The sequence below is a fragment of the Trachinotus anak genome, unplaced genomic scaffold (assembly GCF_046630095.1).
Source record: "Trachinotus anak isolate AG129_WGS33_773 ecotype Australia unplaced genomic scaffold, CSIRO_AGI_Tana_v1 ptg000007l, whole genome shotgun sequence".
Taxonomy (NCBI): Eukaryota; Metazoa; Chordata; class Actinopteri; order Carangiformes; family Carangidae; genus Trachinotus; species Trachinotus anak.
In genome coordinates this window covers 13,406,825-13,428,211 of record NW_027273858.1, presented here as the reverse complement: position 1 = coordinate 13,428,211, position 21,387 = coordinate 13,406,825, and the positions used below count along the sequence as shown (strand labels likewise).

Below are 21,387 nucleotides of genomic sequence, written 5' to 3'. Positions count from 1 at the left end.
GAATAACTCTATAAACAAAACTAGAGCTGAATTATATAATGATGTCATTATAATGTCATATCTAGTAAACATTTTGGCAGTCATCATTACTGATGTCAGAGGAGTGAGAACTGAATCTGTAAGCACAAACAACTCAGATAAAGCGAAATGGATGAAGAGCTGTGTTTATTTCATTACCTGCCATTTAACAAGGGCTGTCTTTTCAACCACAGGAGTCTTCCTAAAACACAGTAAAAACAAATACCTCAAATTAGCATCACAGGCACATCACTGAGCAGTGCCAACAATCACAAAGTTTTTTTCTTTTTGCTTGCTCTGTTGCCTAGCAACCAGTGTTGAAATGTAACAGCAGAGTCCAGAAGCAGCAGAGTGGAGGTGAGTGAGTGATTCAGGAAACAGAAATTGTGTGTACACAGCTGTAGGAGCAGTTACGGGATTGAGGCGAGCTACAGTATGTAGCGTAAATAGTGAGGATGTAGCACATGGTGCCATCTGTAGGCTCTGAGGAAATATACTTTCAGTAACACTGGAACTTCTGTGGCTAGTCTCCATCAGCAAAGTGAGCTACTTTAAAGAGGAAGTAGTATTTTCCTTGTACAGTGACTTTTTAAAATGCTATGCTTTGATATACAGAGATTAATTATTACTGGTCAAACAGGAACAATAGCTTTCTTTCACATTTCTGTCACAGTTCACTGATTTCCATGAAAAATCTATGATTTCCTGCTTCATAACTAAAGTAAACATTAGTTTCTTCTCCAGCTCATTTTTTATTTCATTTTATTATTGTAAATATTTTAATAGGCATCCATTCAAATGGAGGCACACAAGTTGCTCTTCAGCAAACCTCTGAGTGCAAAAAAACGTGCATTCAAAATACCTTGTTTTCAATTTAATCTACCAGACCATGTGTTTAGCCAAACCAAACATCTAAATGACAATGTTGCTGAACATTTCATTAAGTATTTCACTCACTGAATTACTATCTAAACTTGTTTAATCTAAGTTGGCAAAGCATTCAACCACTCCTGAAATCTCTTTTCCCTCTGTGGGCCAGTAACATGGCAATAAAGTCCTGGCGCCAAGCACCCCAGTTGCTAAGTAACGATATTAAACAAGAGGAACCTTGACTTTCTCTGTTTGGTGTGGGGAGGCTAGGGAAATGTTGATATACACAAACAGTGCATTCCTGACCTTTCGTCTCAACTTCAGCACCACAGTTTGTGAAATAGCATTACCAGGTAATATTGATACAACTTCAACGTGCTGACCACACTGGAAATGTGATTTACAGGGGGGAGAGGCTTCAAGCTGAATGGTTGGTTCACAGAGACTAAAGCTGTTGGTGTGTTTCAAAAAAAAACTGAAGACAATCTCATCACTTGATTGAGGCCAAATCAGAAAAAAACAAGACAAAATATGGTGAGTACATATTTTCATTTATGTTGAAAATGTGGAAAGATACCCCCTGAAAAATAAATAGACATACATACAGTAAATGGGTTTAGAGAGTGAGAAGCTAGTTGAAGTGTATCCAATTTCTAAGACCAATAACTCCTGTTGTCCAATAACTCCTGACCAAATTATTTTGTAAAACTACACTAAATCAATCATTGCATTTGGCCCAGTATGTGTTATCTAATTGCAGGCAATAATTTCATGCAATAGTTTTCTATAGGAGGTTATAATGGGAACAAGCACCAGTGGATAACCTCTCTCATCCTGAGGATGATGAATGAGGCGAGAGAGGGCCTTGGGGTGTAACACAGACACAAACAGACACACACCTTGCTCTTTTAGACAAGGAGGGGAGAAGAGCGAAGCCCTCATGACACTCCCAACACTCCCTATCTTTCATCTATCAAAGTCCAGATTTGACTCTTTGTGCACAAACACACGTACTCTAGTATAGTGCATCCACATCTGTCAACACACACACACACACACACACACACACACACACACACACACACACACACACACATCTTCCTTGCCTTGAAAAAAGCCAAATAGCTCAATCAGTTGAATGGTGAGGGCGCATCAGCACTCATTTGTTTTTGCTGTATTATCCAGTGTCGCCTCTCTCCTATTGTTCCCCAGCATTAGCCTTAATTAGAGAGTCGTGCTCTTAAATACCCCCATGGGCAACACTGGGTGAGCACGCACTAGTGCAGACATAACACTGTGACACACACACACACGTGCACTCACAGAGACGCGCACACACACACACACACACACACCGCTCAGGCTCTCATTCCTCAGAGAGCATGCTTTCCCTACTGCCCTGGGCCATACATAAGCCCTTGTATCTGAATAAATCACATCAGCCTTACACACGCATACTTACACGTAAACATACACACAACACATTTATTTGCTATAGCACTGTGTGGTGGTGTAGATGAGATAAATGATTGTATATCAGCCTCTTGGGGGCAGCTATCACAAAAGTGAAATTGAGCAGAAATTTTAAAGCGAACTGTTCATAACTATCCGTGTGTTGCAGTACCATGCCCAAAGGAAAGGGAGCCAAAGGGACAAAGGTGACCCTCAAAATTGCCAAAAAGGCAATACGGATGACACCAGATGGCCGGCGCAGACTCACCCTTAGCAACATGGGTATAACCATCTTCCCAAAGTGTCTACTCAAACTGACCAACGTGGATGAGTTGGACCTTAGCCGCAACCTGATACAAAAACTCCCAGATAACATCGGGAACTTCTCGTCACTCAGGTGGCTAGATTTACACAGCAACAAGCTGGAGTCTGTGCCAGAATCCATTGGCAACCTGGTGGGATTGACCCACCTCAACCTCTCTAACAACCACCTAACCTCTGCAGGTTTACCCTCCACTCTGGGTTTCCTCACCAGTCTGAAGAGTCTCAACCTGGGGATGAACCAGCTAGACACTCTGCCTCCCACTATGGTGGCTCTAGACAGTCTCCAAGAGTTAGGCCTATTTGATAACCTCTTCATCAACTTACCAGAGTTTCTGAAGGTGCTACGAAACCTCACTAAGGTGAACATGAAACGAAATCCTCTATCTTATGCTCAGGGGGATGGTGAGGTGATGCTGAAGGAAAAATCTGAACCAGAGGGGGGTGTGTACCTGGTACATGAGAGCAGCCTGTGTAGGACATGCCTTAAAAGATGTAAAGAGCAGAGGGAAAGGCTTGCAAGAGGAGGAGGAGGAAAAGCGGGAGGAGGAGGAGAAAGAGGAAGAGGAGGAGGAGGTGATATGTTTGAGGAGAAAAGGATAAGGACTTATGCGGGACTGATAGTGCCAAACTCAGTCGCTACAGTCAATCAGGATGTGTGGAGAATAAGAAAGGTGGAGCATGAGACAATCAAATGACCAAAGAGCTGCCGACATCAACTTAACAAACTACAGAACAAATGGAACCAATGTCATTTTTAAGCAGCCACACAATTTTTAATTATTTGTGCATAATATCTAGCGGTCACACAACTATTTTTTTGATGTATTTTGTATTTCAACAGATGAAATAAAAAGAGTGATTACATGTAACTGTCTTGAAATATTGCTGTTGGATGACGGTGATTAACTGATGACACTTACCTGGCATTAGCAATGACCTCAGCAACCCCTCTGCCTTTTAATGCTGGCACTACCGTGCACAACCTGCAGGAAGAAAGAGAGAGAAAAGAATCAGAGTCAGAATCCTTAAAAAAAGGATGAAAAAACAGAATAAAAAAGATCCAGTCTATGTAAATGTGGTACCTTTTATATGCCGAGACGTGGTCTTTATTCAGAAATACCAGAAAGGCTGAGTGTCCGTTTTTCATAAAGACCTCGATAGCATTGTCCTGATGGGCACAGTGTCTCTTTAGTTACTCAGATGCAATAAATTTGTGTGCACAAGATATTTTGGTCTCACATATCCGTTTTAAACCCAGACTTAACATGATATCATCTCATCTGACTGATTCTTTATTCGTGGAAAAGAACTTCAAGAGCTAGTAAAATGCATAGCAAAGCTGATTTCTATTTGTGCTCAGAGATCAATTTTAAAATCTAATGTGAATGTATTCAATATAAATTCTGTATAGACACAATCTGGATATAAAATGCATTTTAATTCAAGGTATCTGAGGGAGCATTTGGATGTCTGACCTCCAAAAGGAAACGCATGAAGCGGGCCTCCTTGATATCCTCAAAGTGCCAGCGTCTGCAGCGAGCTGGTGGCAGCTCTTTACTCAGCATGGTGGGAATGAAGGAATCCCTCACACTGGCAGAGAAAGAAAGGGACATAGAGAATTCACCCGAATGAGTGGCTATGCTTATATATTTTTTCTGTCACTGCACACAACTGTACAGCACACACAGGTGTACCTGCTAGGATGGTGTTTCCTGCAACAAACATCTCCAGTAGGACTGAGAGTGAATCCCTCACACAAGAGCAGGCTCTCCTTCCCAAACAACAGCACCCCCTCTGTCACTCTGAGGCCACTCACCATCACTACACACATCTTAGCCTTTACCTACAGAAAGAGAGAGAGAGGGAGGGAGAGATACATTAAGCCCTATGTGAGATGCATAACACACATCAGCACGTTTCTCTCCTGGGACATGACATGGCAGCAACACAGGCACTTCAGGCTTTACTTGATTGATCATTTTAATCACATATTTTAATCATTATTAAAAAGACACAGTTGAACACTTCATTATCAGAGCTGATTGATGGGGATAAGAAGACCCGGCCCCCTTTTCAGCAGTGTGACTGTGTGTTTCATCCAGTGCCAAAATGGACCCACATGCTGCTTTCAGCGCCAGTTGTAGCTACTGCTAACTGCATTGTGATAATGTGTGGCTAATTCTATTGTCTCCCCTCATTTCACAGTGAGTGTGTGCACCTGGCTGTCTCCCTGTGTTGGCCCCTCTGCAGGCCCTCTGGGACACAGCGCCCAAAAACCATATGGGGCCCCAACATACCCGCAGGCCCCTCACAATTTATACTAATCAAATCAGACTCCCTACCCCCAGACACGGAGTCACACACTTGGTGGAGGAGGAGGCCATGCCTGGCCATTATTAGGAGAATTAATCACTGCCACACACACAATAGAAAACCTGCTAAGTGATCAGAACCTCTGGTCTGAATGCACACATAGAGACACGCTATGATGGATAATATCACTTGTCATGTGAAAGCGTTTAAGAAGAGTCAAGGTGAGTGAGTCTCAGCCACATGGCACAGAAAGTTTACATTGAGCTATATCATGGTCGATTTGGTGGCAGTTTCCATCAGTGAACATAAACTGGTATCGGGCCAACTGTCCCTCACAATGACTAGATTTCAGAAAAAAGTAGTTAAATTTATTGTTATCAAAGATTAAATACATAACAATAAACTTGTTTCCTTATCGCCTTACTGTGCTCTGGACAGATATGCGTTATCAGTCTGAGGGTGATTTAGCTGATGATGGGAAGAAGGAGAGAAAAGGAGGACTTTTATTGACTGAGAGCCTAATGTCAGACCATTGATTTCTCCCCATACACATTACTGTCATAATCACACTATTGGCGCTGGCAAGCTAATTATGAGTGGGTCTCCCTTTGTGTGTAACTATATGTGTGTGTGTGTGTGTGTGTGTGTGTGTGTGTGTGTGTGTGTGTGTGTGTGTGTGTGTGTGTGTGTGTGTGCATTTTTCAGAGCTAATGACTGTGTTCATTTGACAGGAAGCTCAGCAGGACTCACACAATGAACCACTGCAAGACAACAGGACACACAAGCACACATCACACACTTACTAAGCGGATGTAAGACAGCTTGCATCACCTCCTACTGTTTTTATTAATACTTCTGTCAGAAACATTAAAAGCCGCGGCTGGTTGCCGGAGCGATGAGAGTCCCTGTCAACATGTGCTTTGGTTTCTAACTCACTGGAAGAATGAGAAGAGCTGAGCTGGGCCTCGACATTAAAACATTACACTAATGAGGAAAGATGAAATTCTGATAGCAGCGCTGGGCTATTGGAACCCCTCAGTCTACATCAGATAATTATGATTGTGAATATTAGTAGGGTGGGAAGGAGCTGTGCTTGTGTTTAGGCATGTTGTTTTTAGCCCAGCATACCAACAAACCTTCCTGTGCTACAGTACCTCCTCTCCTGGGTGCAGCTCCTGCAGGATGATGCGTATGTCGGTGCAGTCTTGTGTGTGGGAGCAGGGTTCGGGGGTTAAGGGGTCAGGTGGACCCTCAGTGACAGCAGGTGTCTCATTCAGAGCAGGGAAAAAGGTCAGACGATCACAATCCTGTCCTCCCTCCTCTTCATCCTCCTTAGCCTCTGCGCCAACTTCACACAGGATCTTGGCCTCTGTTGCAAAGGAAACACATTTTTCCACTGACCGTACATCCAACACCCACGTTCTTGCCAATAACGTAAAAATATAAATTTTTCGTAACCTGCGCCACCTTCTGTTCTGTTTTTGTTCTCTTCAGACATGCCAGTCCTTAAACCCAGACTCAGTGTTCCTAGCACCTGTTGTAACAACATATGACATTGTGGTTAGACTCTGTCCTTTAGGAACACTAAATAGGATCCTGCTCTAAACTGAAAGGCTATACCCGTCTGGATCGTCTCAGAGCCTTTCTGCGGATGCGTAATCTGGTCCGGTTGGGTCCTTCGACAGCATCTTGCACCCAGTCTTGGCTCAGTAGCACCCCTGGGCCAGGGCCGAACACAGCTCTTTCCCTCAGCAGCTCGGCCTCCACATGCAGCCACTCGGAGCTCACTCGCTCCCACTCACTGGCTTGTAACTGTGACACAGAAACAGGCCCAGGATGGAGGGAATAGATGAGACAGAGATAACATTACTACAAATCTAATTTTGGCTTTTTAACAACATTTATTTCCGTATATTCACAGTAACATTTCTGTCAAACCTGTAAGTGGTTTGTCCTCATATTCTCAAACATGCTGTGGCCTCTGTGTCGATGTGACTCCATGCAGGACAGAAACTCCTACAAAGAAAGAAGAGTAACCTGATGGGTGCAAATGAAAAGAGCAGGTTGCACAATCGCTCTTCCTCTAGCTCATATTGTACACACACAACACACATTATGTTCACAGAGATTGTATATTCATAATGGTATTGTTGTTTCCTCATGCAATTACAATGCATTCATACAATTATATCTGTTCTAAATTGCATTCACTGGGCAAAATAAGCTAGTGGCTACAGTATTACAATAACCCTGTCTGGAAATGTAATCATTTGTTGGTGTGATCTGATTAACATAAACATTAATATCACTGAGCCACGCCACAGTCAAGGGCAAGGTAAGTGTGAATGCGCCTTTACTGTGTGCGAGGGTGTGTGTATGTGTCGATTAAAAGAGAGAATAAAAGAAAAAAAAATAGAAAAACCCAAAACAGAGCCGTGTTGACACTGCAGGATGCTCATGTTCAGCAGACACACTGGGATCATATTCTGACTGTTAACTGCTTCATTAAGCCCATCATCACAGCAGTGCTCGCTGAGAGACTAGTGAAACAACATGTGTCCATCCTCACAGCTGACCCAGGAAAGCCATTTAATTGACTGAATGAACATGCAGTAAGTCTTTTTATCGAGTCTTATTTACAGATATTAATTCTGCGTTTTGCTGTGTAACCCCATGAATGCAATAATTGATTTCAAATACAATAAAAAGAAACCAACTACTTCTGTAATACAAGAGATGCAAAAATCGACAATTTCAGAATAAGCCCATGCATTAAAGTTGACAAACTTTGACAAGCCCTCTGGAGAATGAAAACTGTTTCTCTAAATGACTGACTGCCTATCCAAATGAGAAGTTGTGCTGAGAAAGAAATAAAGGAGTAATTTGAGGGGAGATTATAGAAATATTACAGACAGAAAAGAGAGTAATAATGAAGTTTGCAAACTAGAGCCGTGTTGTGACAGATAAACAGCAAGTCGGCGTCATCATCTCCTAATTTCATTCCTTCATTTGGACAAACATAAGTAATATATAGCATTAATTACCCTATTTAGCAGATAGGAACCTCATTGGCTTTTTAAATGTTGCATTAAATACATAACTCATCTCTTCCCTCTGCAATTAACATCAGAACATCACACTCATTTCCATTTTAATGACTTCCCAACAATACGCCACCTTTGATGATAAGGCAACATAATGTCAACTTCATTCTGGGCTGGCAGTGAATGTGTAATGAACTTAACGTGATCATTAGTGCTGTTAATTATCTTTCTAATATGAGGACACAGATATGATTATGGAAACTGCATTCGCTGATGAAATAAATCTCTAGAAGGATTGCACTGAAGCTTGACTGAGGACACAGTCTGCCTATCAGTCTCTATATTCTCATTCATTACCTACAGTAGGCTTTAAAATTCTTTTTCTTTTTTTTTTTGTTCAGTAAAAGTAGATATCTGAGACCCGGAAGCTATGCTCCACGCTCTGTAGAAATGCATTCCTATGGATCCAGTGACTGAAAAGAGACTCCCCATAAGCTCATGACTTGCCAAATAAAGGTCATAAGTTGATGATCCAGAAATTAATTAATGACTCACTTGTTTCTTCATGAGGATGAATGGAAAAATGAGCAGACTGGCTGACCATTACTGAAGATTTGAATATCATTTTTTGAACACTTGCTGCATGCTGCAACCTACTCAGAGCGAAGTGGTGCAACACACTGCAGAGAGGGAGCAGGCAAACGTCCCTCCCTCTTCCTCCCTACCTCTCAGATGGAAAAACAATTCATCACCCTCTCTGATAGCCTGTCAAAGACTGATATGATAAAGAATAACATCAAATGAATAATGTTTTCATCAGATTGGTACCACTATAATTGCCAACCCGATTTCTGTAGGCAAGAGACGTGCACAAACAAGAACACACACACAGACTCAGACACTTTGTGGGGGTGAGACAGACACACAGACGCGGTAATTTCATGCCTGTGTGCCTGAGTAATATGTCCTCGCTCCCTGCTCCAGATGGCTCAACGTCTTAAGCGTTGTGGGGGAATTAATGATGTGGGCCACGTGTTTCGGGGGGAAAAACAACAATAAACGCGTCTTTAACCTTCAGCAGCAAACAGTGTGTTGTAGTGAGTGTTCCCATGGATAGGCCTAACAGATATCAATTACTATGCCCACTCAGGGGCAATCAGCTGTGATAATCCAAATCCATTTAAAGAAATAATCAAACACCCCCACAGGGCTGGACGGCCCACAGCACAAACACTGCAGTGACTTTGGCAGTGTTTGGACACAGCGCTCTGGGATAGAGGGGCACGTGAGAAAAGGTGACACTACACTCCTCAAAAGGAACAACGAGGGAATCACAAATATACACTTCTTTATGTCATGCCCTGTGAAAAAGAGCCAAACACTGAGGTCACAAGTCTCGTATTTACCTCTACTGTTACTGACTCTTTGCCAAGTCTGCCCAAAGCTGAGCGAACAGCACTGCTGATCATATCAAACTTCTTCTGGGAGCTGCTGGCCACCTTCTTCTTCTGAGACTCTAAAAGATGTTTAGAAAACAGACAAAATTTTAATGTCAAGAACATGAACTTTACATTCAGGCAACTTTTCCCTCCAAAGGTATCATTATAGTGATGGCTAACCTCTGTGTAGCTGCCAGGTTTTGTGTGCCGTCTCCTCCCAGAGAGGGCTGATATCAGTCATGCTGACAGATCCCGTTGTGTGTGTTGCTGAGATCTCTATCTTATAGGTCTCTTCAAGTGTGTGTTGCCTCTCCATCATGACCTTTGACCAGCAAGCCTCCGCTAAGGACACTAGTTCTCTGTCATCTGGAACACATGCACACACACATTTCTTCTGACCTGTCTGGTGACCCAGTAAACCTCCACAGACTCCACACTCCACGGCAGAATAACATGATGAACGTAAATAAACCCTCACACATACTGGCCTTGCATACCTGTGGTAATGTCTGCTCTGTTGCTGATGTATGCAGAGTGTCCGGCTTTAGTACCAAACAGGTGGAATGAAGATTTCCTCTTGTGCACTTTTTGTGTTAGACTTCCAAAACCTTGAGGGTAGCTACAAAACAAAGTGTGACTGTGTGAATAAAAAGTGAATCTTGGTTTCTTGGACATGTTTGTGGGTTCTGGTTTCACTACTACCTGCCAGATCGTATCAGTAACAGACAATGAAGAAGGCATGTGATGAAGTTCATGTTTGCATTGTAAGTTGCCATGACAACATCCCAGCGCTCCATCAAGGTCTGTAAGGCCCTGGTGACCCTTTCCTTTTCTTCTTGGGAATGACGCGGTTGAGACAAGAAATAAAGCAGGACTTTATTGGTGCAGGAGTAGAGGGCTGACACTATCTTCTCTTTCTGAGTTTGGCCTTTCTCCAGAACCTAGAAATATACAGCATTGTATCTGTTATCAGTTATTTTTCACATTTTCACTATCCAGAGCTCCCATTGGTTAAAAGGAACTGTGTCTACATTGAAAATTAAACAGATTAGTTTTAACTTCAATTTACAGATTAACATAAATTTGCACTTTGTAGGTTTATGAATTTAACATGCGTATTCATGGTGAAAACATTTTATGAGAATATTATATGAGCTGTCTCTATGGTCCTGTTCAGACCTGGCATTAACATGAGTCTACCGTGATCCCATCACAAGTGGGCAGCTCTAAGTATGTCAGTTGATTTTAGCCAGTTGGACAGGTCTGTTGTCAATGTGTTTGTGAGAGCGAGCGAGAGAAAGAGAGCGGGGCAAAGAGGGATTGAGCAAATCAATGTGCTGCACACAGCTCTCTAATAAAATAAGGTTTCCGCCATTTGAAATAGTAAACTTTTTTCAGCTCATTATGAAACTGTGTTGGGACTAATTACAATCTGGAAGAAGACATTCACACTGATAAAAGAATGTGACCACATGTGGCCCCGACCAACTCAAAATCTGGTCTGAGTGATAGGATCTGAAATGCGTTCTGGGTGTTATCACACCTGTCCACTTGAGATTTGATCACCTGAGACAGTGTTAATACCAGGTCTGAACATGGCCAATGTGTTTGTCTCACCACCACAATCTGATCTGCGAGGAAGTTGAGCAAACTCTCAGAGTCTCCCAAGAATGTTCCACTGTAAAGTTCCTGCAGCAGAGTCTTACTAAAGAGCACCACGTTCTCCATCAATGTGCCCATCTGTCCTTCAGGCCTCTGATTTGAGCCTGAGAGATACAGTAAAAAGTCATGAGTTCAGATAAGAGAATTTTCCGCATTGACACAGTCAGTCGAGTTACAGCGATGAGGAAATCATGCATGGAAATTCTACCTTGTGTGATGAGATGAGTATTGTTTTCTTCCTCATGGCTGAGAATGTGGATGATGTCCATCATCAACTCTAGCAGCTCAGTGTGGAAAGTCTGCCTCTGTTCCAGTGATACACCATCAGGGGAGAACTGCAACATTTATAGAGTTTACTAGTTAGAAAACATAATCCAACGCAACAAATACATGAACGTTTTGAAATGTGATGACTATTTCTTCTATCACTTGATAATGAAGGAAAGGTCTTTTCTAATGTTGTCTCAAGTGTAGGTGTTGGTGGTGGTCTGTGTGCATGCAGGTTAGGCTTGGCTATCTGAAACCAACATGACAGAAATTGTATTGGTTCTCTCCCTCCTAATGGTGAATAATTTTATCAACAGCACCTTGATTCTGTCTTATTCTGTAACTGAGCAAAGAGTGGCACCTTCTGGAGACATGGGGGTTTTGCAGTATTGTAGTATACTAAACAGCCTCTATAAGAATCCACTATGAGCAATAGAATCTGGAGTATTTATGTGTATATATGCAGATATGTAGGTGTGTGAATTCACCTCCATTAGCAGAACAAGAGGATTTGTGTTGGTGTTGGCAGAAACATTGAGAAGACTGTCCATTAGCAGTATTCGGATGAAGTCGCACACTGGCTTCCTGGTTTGATAACTCTTGAATGTGTCCTCACCTTCACTCATTACGCAAGGCTCACCGACACCCTGAAAGATGTGACCACACCACTGAATAAGACCAGAGAGATCAGACGTGTAGAGGTTTCATGAATCCAGAGTAACACACACACCTCTGAACCGTCCAGAGGGTACACGACTCCAGCAAGTGCATGGAGGAACTCTGGAGATGCCCACAGTGGGTCTCTTGGCCAGAGGCTATGGAGAAGACAAAAGAATTGCATCACACTTGCTGGGAGCTGCAACTCCCATGATGCATCACTGCTTGACATGTGCTTCGTTGGAGGAACAGGCTGTTAAAACACAAAAGAAAAACATGTTACACATTATTGAGTTGTGGCAAAAAATACTGAGAAGATGCAAAGTTATTACATTCTTACCTGAGTAATGATGACTTTGACTAATTCCAGCAGTATTGTAGCAGCTTCAACACAAAGCTGCTGAGCAGGAGAGTTTGCTTGGCTGTCAATCAGTGACTGTAGGATGTCATCCAAATGCACCTGTAGATGACACACAATAAGCGCATTATGTCTGGGATCATGCAGATGATCATTTTGGAAAATTTTAAATTACCCACCATTCCCTCAGTAGTGTGACTGTTCTTTTTCCCCAGCAGCAGAGCAGCCAGGGCTTCATACACCTGAGGCAGGTGAGAGTGTCTGATCAGCAGCTCCTGCAGAACATCAAAGCCTCGACAGGTGGTGGTGAGGCACTCATAAGACCAAGAATGGGCTCGAAGGTTGTCTGGTGACAAAACAAGAAAACAATGATTCAACATTATATTATGATGATAATGGTATTTAATAAGACTAAAATTAATTCCTAAAAATATAATTTCAATATTAAATACAATCAAAATATTAATTTATAAACTCAATATCATCCTAATTTGATTCCACTGGAAGACGCAAAATGACGCTACTATTTCTACTTTGCTGTGAGAAATTATTCAACTTTACCCATGACAGCAACGGGCTCCTCCATGCCCTCAATAAGTGTTCCTGGGAGCACCCCATCTCTGAAGCTGCTCTGCTGGTCCGGACTGGCCAGAAAGTGTGTGAGCAGGACAAGACCCAGTTTCAAGGTAGAAGGGTGAAGGTTGGGCTGAAGGAAGAGCAGGAACCAATCACTGCCCAGGGAATCAAACACTGTCTTCTGCTGACTAGTGGGGAATAAGAACAGGACAGAGTATTTCAGTTAATGTTTCTGCAACCACATTATGGCACATGAGATACTGTGCAAATGTGTAAACAGTAACAGATGCTTCTCACTCTTTGATCAGAAGGCTGTCTGAGTTTAAGATTTCACAAAGCACGAGTAACAGCTGGTTGCGGATCCAGATGAGACTGGCTGGACCAGAACTCTGAGCTACAGCACAGAGAGGACATGTCTGGGTCAGTACCAGTAAAACTTGTGTCAGCCATGAAACATGTAAAGTACTGTATACGTTGTTATTGTGTTATATATGTTATACCTTGTGTATCCTGTGAAAGATCACTGTCAGATATCTCCTTGCCTTCAGTCACGTCACTAAGAGGAGGGAGTGTGTAGACGAGAAAGAGCCCAAGTCTAAAAACAAACAAAGGGACATATTTTAAATAGAGAGCTATTCCTAAAAACTTAATTGATCTGTTATCTTTATGTGTAAACTGTATGACAAGGAGCACTTGCACATACACACACACACACACACACACACACACACACACACACACACACAGAGTGTATTAACAGACTTTACCTGCTCATGTCCTGAGGGGTGAAGTGAGCTTTTAGGAGGGATGAGATGACACGGGAAATGATCTTAACCTTCTGTAAGGTCACAGCGGGATCAGAAAGCTGGAATAGCAGCTTTGGTAGCAGGCCTACAGTGTGCATGACCCCTGCATTTCTGCTGTCACTGTTGAGGATACAGAGAGGAAAACAGACAGAGCGCTAATATCAATCGCAATCTGTTCCCACAGACAGATAATCTAATTCAACAATCCATGCACATGTCCAGTCATGCTCTTCTCTTCAGCCTCTGTGACTGATTCTATTCAACATTCCCTTGACTATTTCTGTTGCACAGTTCTGTGATATTGATGACAGGCTGCTGAAGATGTTGACAGAACAGCCGATAAAGTCTGTCGTCAATCCTGAACAAGAGACTCTTTATTGTGTTACATAACCTGTTGGTCATGTAAGTTAATGGTAAATTAGATTAAAGCTACAACACAGTATCTGTGGTCTGGTCGCACGCTGATAGCTGTGGAAATTACCTTGAGGATTTCAAGATTTCAGCAATGTGGTTTAGAACTGAAAGGTCCAGATTATCTGCAGTGTTCTGCCACACCTGAAACAATGAGAGAGCACAAACTTGTAACAATAAGCTTCCAGATGCAACTAAAAACCTTACTAATAAATACTGTCTCGACATAAGAATGATCCATTCCCTACATCTACTTTTTGGATGCTCACCTCAAGGTCACATAGCAGAGCTTCAAAAGCAGGTATGTTCTGTAGGCAACCAGATCCAGAGCTCAGCTCCACTGAACTTGAGAGATGCAGAACCAACTGAAGGGTTCTATAGGTGACCAGACTTCTCTTCATCCTCAGCAGGAAAGCTAGGAGCTACAGGAGCAAATTACATACAAGAACAGGTCACAGTAAGGTTACAGATTTGGATGTGTGTTTATACATAATTTGTAGCCACTCCAGTGATTTAAACATGATCTGACAGACCTTGTACCCGTTGATGCGGTTCATTTCCTGCTGCATGGCAGAGTTGGTCTCCAGGACAGAAAGGAGAACTTTGACAGCTGCATACAGAGAGCTATCATCCAGAGCCATTGCAGTTAAACTGAGAACAACAGCAGGCCCACCAACATAAAGGAAACCTTGGGATGCACTGCTGGGAGTGAACGTACGCACACCTAAAAGGAAGAGGCTGTGAGCTTAGCAAATGTGCCCGCGAGAACCTACTGAAAAAGACATAAACTTGTAAAAACAATACTTCATTTACCAAAATGTCCCACCAGCGCTGCTCCTATGGTGCGAGCTGTACCACTCAGGTGCTGGCTGATGTTTCGAGCAAGGAACACAGGGGTGGACTGATCCCGAGATGTTATCCCCATCTGGAATTAAAAACAATGATTGCTACTCTGTATAAAAACAACAAACACATAATAGGTTCAAGGTGTAACCTTACCTCTTTAGCAATCAGTCTGCAGTCCACCTCATTGTAATCCTCTCTGATCTGCACAACTGTTGTTAATGAAGAAATTGCTGGGTTGATGCCAAATGAGATCCTCTCCTCAGGAACCAGCCTGAGAGGGACAGACTCAGAATCTGGAATATGGCCTGAACACAAACAGAGAGGTGAGAAAACACAGTCAGTAAACAAGAACTTACACAAGTCAAAAGAATAAGGTTAAACAAGGTGGACTTTGAACCATGAAACTGTTTCAACATAATTATGTAATTAATGTATTAATGAGAAAATATTTCTATGTCAAAATGTTTGTCTTCACATAACACAGGAGTTGTTAAAGTATTAAGTTGTAGAGTTGTATATACTGCACTTCTATTTCAAAGCACAAATCAATCATGCATGCAGTGAGCACAAAGACAACATAATTTCCTGCATGCCATTGCATGGGTGAAAGAAAAGAAAAGATAAAGGAATCATTCTCTGATCAAAACTACATTCATAAAGAATCTAAAGGGAAATGCTACCAGATTCTAGGATCACAGGTTACTGAAAAACCACAACAGATTCAGACTCAGCTTGTGTCAATCCAGAATGACTTACTGGAAGTAAACAAAAGACATTCTGTTGAAATCCTGTGAAATTCTTGTGACTCACCTGTGTTGCGCAGAGCCTGGAAGTTGCCTTGGTATGCAGTGCCTTGTGTGTATATGACACCCACCGCCTCAGGGCTCAAAGCCTCTTCCAACAGGTAAGAAGGACCCACTCGCCACACTAAAGCAGCGTGCTCCTTCCAGAGAGCTGGCGTTCCTATCAGTCCATACACGTCAATCACAGCTGTGGGGTCCATGGAGACATACTGACCAGGGAACGGCTGAATATATCTCATCTGACAGAAAATGCACAGGCATTATTTTTTTCTGATTATGAAAGTGTTGATGATACATGAATACATAAATGCCATGTTAGACCTGGAATCAGTTTAATCATCAGCTCCTCAGTCTCTCTCGTCTTGTCATACCTTTCCTGTCCCCAGTGCCTTGCCGTTGAAGTAGGCTGAGGTCACACAACTCTTCTTCACGTCTTTGGCCATTACCACAGCCAGGTGGTGCCACTGACCCGGGACCAGCATGCTGGAGCAGCGGAGCCTCAGTGATGTAGGCAGAGAAGTGGGAGTGGAAACTTCTGGCTCCATCATATCTGTTAAAACAGACATGGAGAAAGACAATCAGTCACTAAGCATGCAGTATAAACTAATCATGTAACTATTGTGCAGGCCTACTTTAAACACCGCTGATAAGAAATAGCTGACAGTTGATAAGTAAAGCTGGAAAGAAAGCTAGAAAGCTCAACAAGTTTTTCATTTCTGGACAATCAATAAATGTTATGTGAAGTTCACCCAGGGCTAATATTGACCAAATTGTTATCGCTCTTACCCAGGTACGCTAACGCCTCCTCTTCTGTGGAGATGACCAGGCAGCCATCATAGGCTGAGAAGGAGATTGACAGGCAGATGTACTGTTGTTCAGTCCGGGACATATGGCGAACCACTGACAACAGACGGATTGGGTGGGCGTCACAGGCTGAACTGAACCTGTTGATCTGGAACCAGCAGGAAAATGTGAGACCAGCTGTGGGGGGAAATCCCCGGCAGTCTAGAACATGAAAGGGAGGCAATTAGACATTTTATTCAGATTTAATAGAAAATGTGTGAGTGTCAAACATTTAGACTCACCACTTACCTTTTCCAATTCCACCTGTTGAGATTGAATCAGCAGTCACTCCTTTCACTGTAGCCAGAGAGGGCAGGAAAAGGCAGCTGCAAAGCATAACCATCACATGCCAAGGAACTAATGAATAACTGACGTTCTTACATTACATTTACAATAACACTCATCTTTTTTCACTATTATATGAATCCAGTTTTTTTTTCTTTCCTATTACTTGGTGCTGCAATAATAACTTTTATTAAGTCATCTGGACACTCATCTAACTGGGACTGCAGGACTACACAGAAACCCATTAAAACAAGGACTCACCCATATCCACTCTCACTCATGTCAAACTCTACAAAAGCAGGTGAGGAGGAGACTCGGTGTGGTCTGAAGGTGCGTGGTGATGTCATGGACACCAGACTGATGATCTGATGGACAGGGACAGCAGAACCAACAGAGGATTCACTGCGAGTCGTGGACTGTAACAAGCTGAAGGTCCGCTTCAGTGTCTTTACTGAAGATCCCGATGAGGCATCTGCCTCTGTGCTGTGACCTGGTTTAGATAATACAACCAAAATCAAATGTGTGATCTGTGTTATGTGTGGGTATGAAAGACCAAATTAAAAATCAAGTGGTTTCAGTAAAAAGCATGCAGGAAACAACATGAAAATAGTCATTGTCACAAAACAAATATATACCATTTGATACAGGAGCTGGTTGTGATTTCGCTGCTGTTTTGCCTGCCAAGCACATAAGAGGGTCTCCTAAACACAGGAACTTTCTGGGAGGGAAAAAAGGAAGCACATCAGATGCACATGTCGTTTGCACAAATATTGAGAAAAGATTCTAAATCCAAACAACTTAAAATGTTTCTTCATATGCATTGCACTAAAGAAATGTATGTGTCTGAACCTCAGAGACTGAGTGTATCTGACCTGAAGTCTGAATGTGTGATGGCCTGGGAGGAGAGTTTTTCCAATATCCGTGTAATTGGTAGATGTAATGGGTGGTTTGGAGCCAGCAGCATGTTCTGACAGTGGATCAGGAGTGTGGAGACCAGCCCCCCTTCACACATGATCTGGCGGTTTCGCTCAGATTTGACCATGGCCTGGACATGGTGTGCCAACGAGAACTGGACCTCCATAGAAAGCTGGGAAAGATTGAAAGAAATTTGTCCCATACTGAGGTCCTAACATGTATCAAATGGTTTGTAACATTAGGGACTGTCTAGAAAGGTACCTGTGGGTCTGTGGGAGTAAACACTGCTGGAAGTAGAGTCATTATGACTCGGATTGCTCCTGGATGAAGGATAACACGGTCGCAGGTGAACCTACTGTAGGCCAAGCAAAAAAACACAAAGCAAAGAAAAATATGGGTTGATACTAAGAAGATAAAATATAGACCCTCATAGATCATAGATCAATATAAATTTGAATGTAGGGAAAAATGATATTATAGGAATATGGTTGAGTTTTCCACAACCTCCAAATGGTTGGAAATACCCACCTGTGCTGTGACTCTGTGCAGACTGTAGAAATACTGGACATTGTGCTTCTCGATCTTCCCTGTGTGTCTGCAACTGACTGTGGGCTTGTCCCCAAGAGGAGAGGAGGGGACCCCGAATGACCTTCATTCCCTGCTGGTCCATTTAGCTTCTCTTTATCTGCATCATACACATCATCAGGCTCTAGTCCCAAGTTTAACTCCTGAGGAGAGTAGGCCCCAGTGGCGAACTGGTCGAGATAGGACAGCAGCCTTATACATGTCCAAAGAGTGACAGGCAGATTGGTGGAGGGAGAGGAGGTTCCTTCGGTGGCCTCTGCTAACTCAACAAACTGGTAAAAGCTCTTTCCAGGAGACTGGCTGTCCACTGCAGTCTTGAGACAGGGGCCCTCCTCTCCATACCACCTCTCTGTCTCAGGGCTAAGGGCATGGAAGCAGCCCAGTTGGAGCAGAGCCTCCGCCAGCCTTTCGTAAAAGCCACCTGTCTCAAAATGGTGTGCATTTACTGTGTGAAGATGCACAGCCAAAGCCAGGATGTGAAGAGCAAGGAGCAGGAGGTCCAGCAGTTGTTGATGCCCCAAGGACTTCCACACTTCTCCCTGTGGAGGGTCAGACAGAGCTCCTTCCATGTCGATCACCAGAGACAGAAGTCCGGTGAAACCTCCTGCTCTCCTGAAGGCTTCCCAGGTGTTGGGGCTCTCCAGCACCTTCAGCACAGACTGAAATACAGACGAGAGGAGTCAGATAAACCAATTGGACAGTGAGCATGTAGGTTCAAAATTTACACTTAAACCTAATCATACACGTGACGAAGCAGATTCTGCTCTAGAAAGAATGTATTTTGATAGACACTAAGCTTTGCTCAAAGTCTCAGCTTTTAAAAGCATCTCCCTAGTCAATTAAAACAATGTCATGAAAAATAGATGAAATATATAGATATATCATAAATCATTTCTGGTAACTAGTTTTTGGAGGTGAACAAAATCACATTAGGTTTATTCAATTTAAAGAGCTAATCCATCAGGTCGGTAATGTGTGAGACAGAACGCAGAGGGGAATGTGATTAACTGAAACTGGAGTAATCACAATGGCACTCAACACTTGCCAACCCAGGTTGTACCCAATCTGATTGCCACTTGCTTTAACAATGTTAGCACAAAGCGTGCACGTGCAGACACACACACATGCATGCATGCACAAACAAGCGCTCTCAAACACTCACACTCACTGAATACACACAATATCTGCAAGTAAGTGCTCCTCTTGCTCCCATCTATAAAAACGGACACATACAGTAGGTGTGTAACTTAGTTAGGCTTAATCACATCTCTGTCCCATTCACTGATCTGATAGAGGTTGCAATCTTCATAGTACCACAGCACAAGGCTGCTGGCCTAATCAAATTGGTCCAGAGTTAACAGCTAAACCTGTTTTAGCAAATCAATCTGCATTTGTCTATAATGTAATCGGGGTCCCACATGCTAAGAAAATAAATTCACTAGCTTATTATGTTTTAAGTGCATTACAATTTGTTATGATATTTGATGTAGAGTGGAGACTACAGTCTCAACTCAGCTGAGATCACTGCATATCTGTATGTGCTGTTGTCTATGACTGTGGTCATGAAAAATGCGCAAACACGCAAACACACACACACACACACACACAAAGTACCTGCAAAAGGTCCCACTTCAACCCAAGCTCCTGCTGTGTTGAGGAGCAGAGGGCTCCTATAGCTGTACTCATGAACTCCTCAGGGTTAATCTCAGCTAGCTGCTCCAAAATGCTCAGAGTGGGACCTCGATACTGATCCTCATCCAAGAAGATCTTTATGTAGGGAACCATACCAAGGTCTCGCACTGAAACTGGAATACACATGCAGAATTAGCCTTAAATATGTAAAAGAAAGACAAAATGATTCCAGAGGGGGAAAGAGTAAGGAATTTAACAAAAACATTGGACATGAAAAGACATGAAGGTGTATACCTGTGTTTTTTATCGAACGCAGAGTAAGGGTTGACACAACTTGAAGCATACAGGTAGTGAGCAGTCTCTCACTGTCTTCCACGCATTGCAGGTCCTGGGGATCTAAAGAGCACAAGTACTTCAGATGCAAATTACAAGGCCAAGGACAATGTCCACATAATAAAAACAAGAAGAAATAGATATGTTGGTTCATACTTAGTTCATACTTATTTCGGAGGAAGAAACCACTCCAGCCTTCCTAAGGATTTTCGCTCTCCTCCGAAGTTCCCCAAGCAGCAGCTCTAGAAGACCCCAGTCACCCAACACCTCAGCTAGCATACCACTGTGCACTGTCATCCTGCAGAGAACAGGAGACAGATCTTATTCAAGGAAAAAATGGGTACATTCAAACTATGGGTAATTAACCAAACTGTTTTCACCCGTGTCTATTTGTTTGTTGGTTTGTTTGCTTGCTTGTCAGTAGGATTAAGGACAAAGTAGAGAACCGATTTGCACCAAACATGGTGGAGGGATGGGGGATGGGCCCGTCAAATTTTTGTGCTAATCTGGTTCAACTGGTGGATAAAGAATTTTTTTATCACTTTCCTTAACATTGCAAGAGTTTTCCAACATTTTTGTCAATTGGTCAGGAAATACTGTATGGATCTTGATGTAAAAAATGATATTAATATTAACATATTCATGGTGTTAATATCTATGAGTTTGTACAGTTTGGTGCAGATCCAGATAATAATCTGGACCCGACAGACATGTAGGATTGTTTGGCCTTGCGCTTTACAACTCAGCAAACTACTCAAGTGTGAATAGAAATATGCTTGACAACTTTATCCCGTCTTAACCTTTCCAGTGTGCGTCTGTCTTATGATCAGACTAACCAAGCTGTTGCAGTACCACTGGGAGAAGGTTATGTTTTTGGATATTTACCATTTAAACTAGCTTTATGAGTGTTAACTGAGAGGAGAACAACAAAGTTCTAGTATCTAATAT

The 21,387-nt window shown here is 42.6% G+C and overlaps 2 protein-coding genes across 6 annotated transcripts in view; one reads left to right on the top strand and one right to left on the bottom strand.

Moving 5' to 3' along the window:
- wdfy4 (WDFY family member 4) overlaps positions 1–21,387 on the bottom strand; it is a 40,022-nt gene that overhangs the window by 9,426 nt on the left and 9,209 nt on the right. Inside the window, exons 12-51 of one of the 4 annotated variants that reach the window (XM_071480737.1) lie at positions 20,607–20,737; positions 20,401–20,502; positions 20,089–20,279; positions 18,418–19,133; positions 18,151–18,244; positions 17,847–18,061; positions 17,610–17,692; positions 17,236–17,464; positions 16,939–17,015; positions 16,633–16,851; positions 16,218–16,396; positions 15,854–16,085; positions 15,197–15,348; positions 15,011–15,122; positions 14,731–14,921; positions 14,467–14,619; positions 14,268–14,341; positions 13,748–13,906; positions 13,481–13,575; positions 13,278–13,374; positions 12,966–13,168; positions 12,584–12,750; positions 12,387–12,506; positions 12,120–12,299; positions 11,878–12,036; positions 11,331–11,457; positions 11,078–11,226; positions 10,163–10,401; positions 9,958–10,079; positions 9,641–9,826; positions 9,428–9,537; positions 6,916–6,993; positions 6,598–6,789; positions 6,436–6,511; positions 6,132–6,346; positions 4,359–4,507; positions 4,140–4,254; positions 3,747–3,832; positions 3,585–3,647; positions 178–220 (exon numbers count right to left, since the gene is read on the bottom strand). In XM_071480737.1, the coding sequence (XP_071336838.1) occupies positions 178–220; positions 3,585–3,647; positions 3,747–3,832; positions 4,140–4,254; positions 4,359–4,507; positions 6,132–6,346; positions 6,436–6,511; positions 6,598–6,789; positions 6,916–6,993; positions 9,428–9,537; positions 9,641–9,826; positions 9,958–10,079; positions 10,163–10,401; positions 11,078–11,226; positions 11,331–11,457; positions 11,878–12,036; positions 12,120–12,299; positions 12,387–12,506; positions 12,584–12,750; positions 12,966–13,168; positions 13,278–13,374; positions 13,481–13,575; positions 13,748–13,906; positions 14,268–14,341; positions 14,467–14,619; positions 14,731–14,921; positions 15,011–15,122; positions 15,197–15,348; positions 15,854–16,085; positions 16,218–16,396; positions 16,633–16,851; positions 16,939–17,015; positions 17,236–17,464; positions 17,610–17,692; positions 17,847–18,061; positions 18,151–18,244; positions 18,418–19,133; positions 20,089–20,279; positions 20,401–20,502; positions 20,607–20,737 (6,280 nt within the window). Of the gene's footprint in view, positions 1–177; positions 221–3,584; positions 3,648–3,746; positions 3,833–4,139; positions 4,255–4,358; positions 4,508–6,131; positions 6,347–6,435; positions 6,512–6,597; positions 6,790–6,915; positions 6,994–9,427; positions 9,538–9,640; positions 9,827–9,957; positions 10,080–10,162; positions 10,402–11,077; positions 11,227–11,330; positions 11,458–11,877; positions 12,037–12,119; positions 12,300–12,386; positions 12,507–12,583; positions 12,751–12,965; positions 13,169–13,277; positions 13,375–13,480; positions 13,576–13,747; positions 13,907–14,267; positions 14,342–14,466; positions 14,620–14,730; positions 14,922–15,010; positions 15,123–15,196; positions 15,349–15,853; positions 16,086–16,217; positions 16,397–16,632; positions 16,852–16,938; positions 17,016–17,235; positions 17,465–17,609; positions 17,693–17,846; positions 18,062–18,150; positions 18,245–18,417; positions 19,134–20,088; positions 20,280–20,400; positions 20,503–20,595; positions 20,738–21,387 lie in introns of those variants that run through there. The other 3 variants (XM_071480739.1, XM_071480738.1, XM_071480740.1) reach the window with 3 other exon arrangements.
- Positions 306–3,544, top strand: lrrc18a (leucine rich repeat containing 18a). 2 transcript variants are annotated; one of them, XM_071480742.1, is made up of 3 exons: positions 306–375; positions 1,295–1,422; positions 2,510–3,544. In XM_071480742.1, the coding sequence occupies exon 3, from the start codon at positions 2,514–2,516 to the stop codon at positions 3,357–3,359; it is 846 nt and encodes a 281-aa protein (XP_071336843.1). In that variant the 5' UTR covers positions 306–375; positions 1,295–1,422; positions 2,510–2,513; the 3' UTR covers positions 3,360–3,544. The 2 variants fall into 2 exon arrangements, with proteins under 2 accessions (XP_071336843.1, XP_071336844.1); XM_071480743.1 differs by lacking the exon at positions 306–375 and adding an exon at positions 389–739.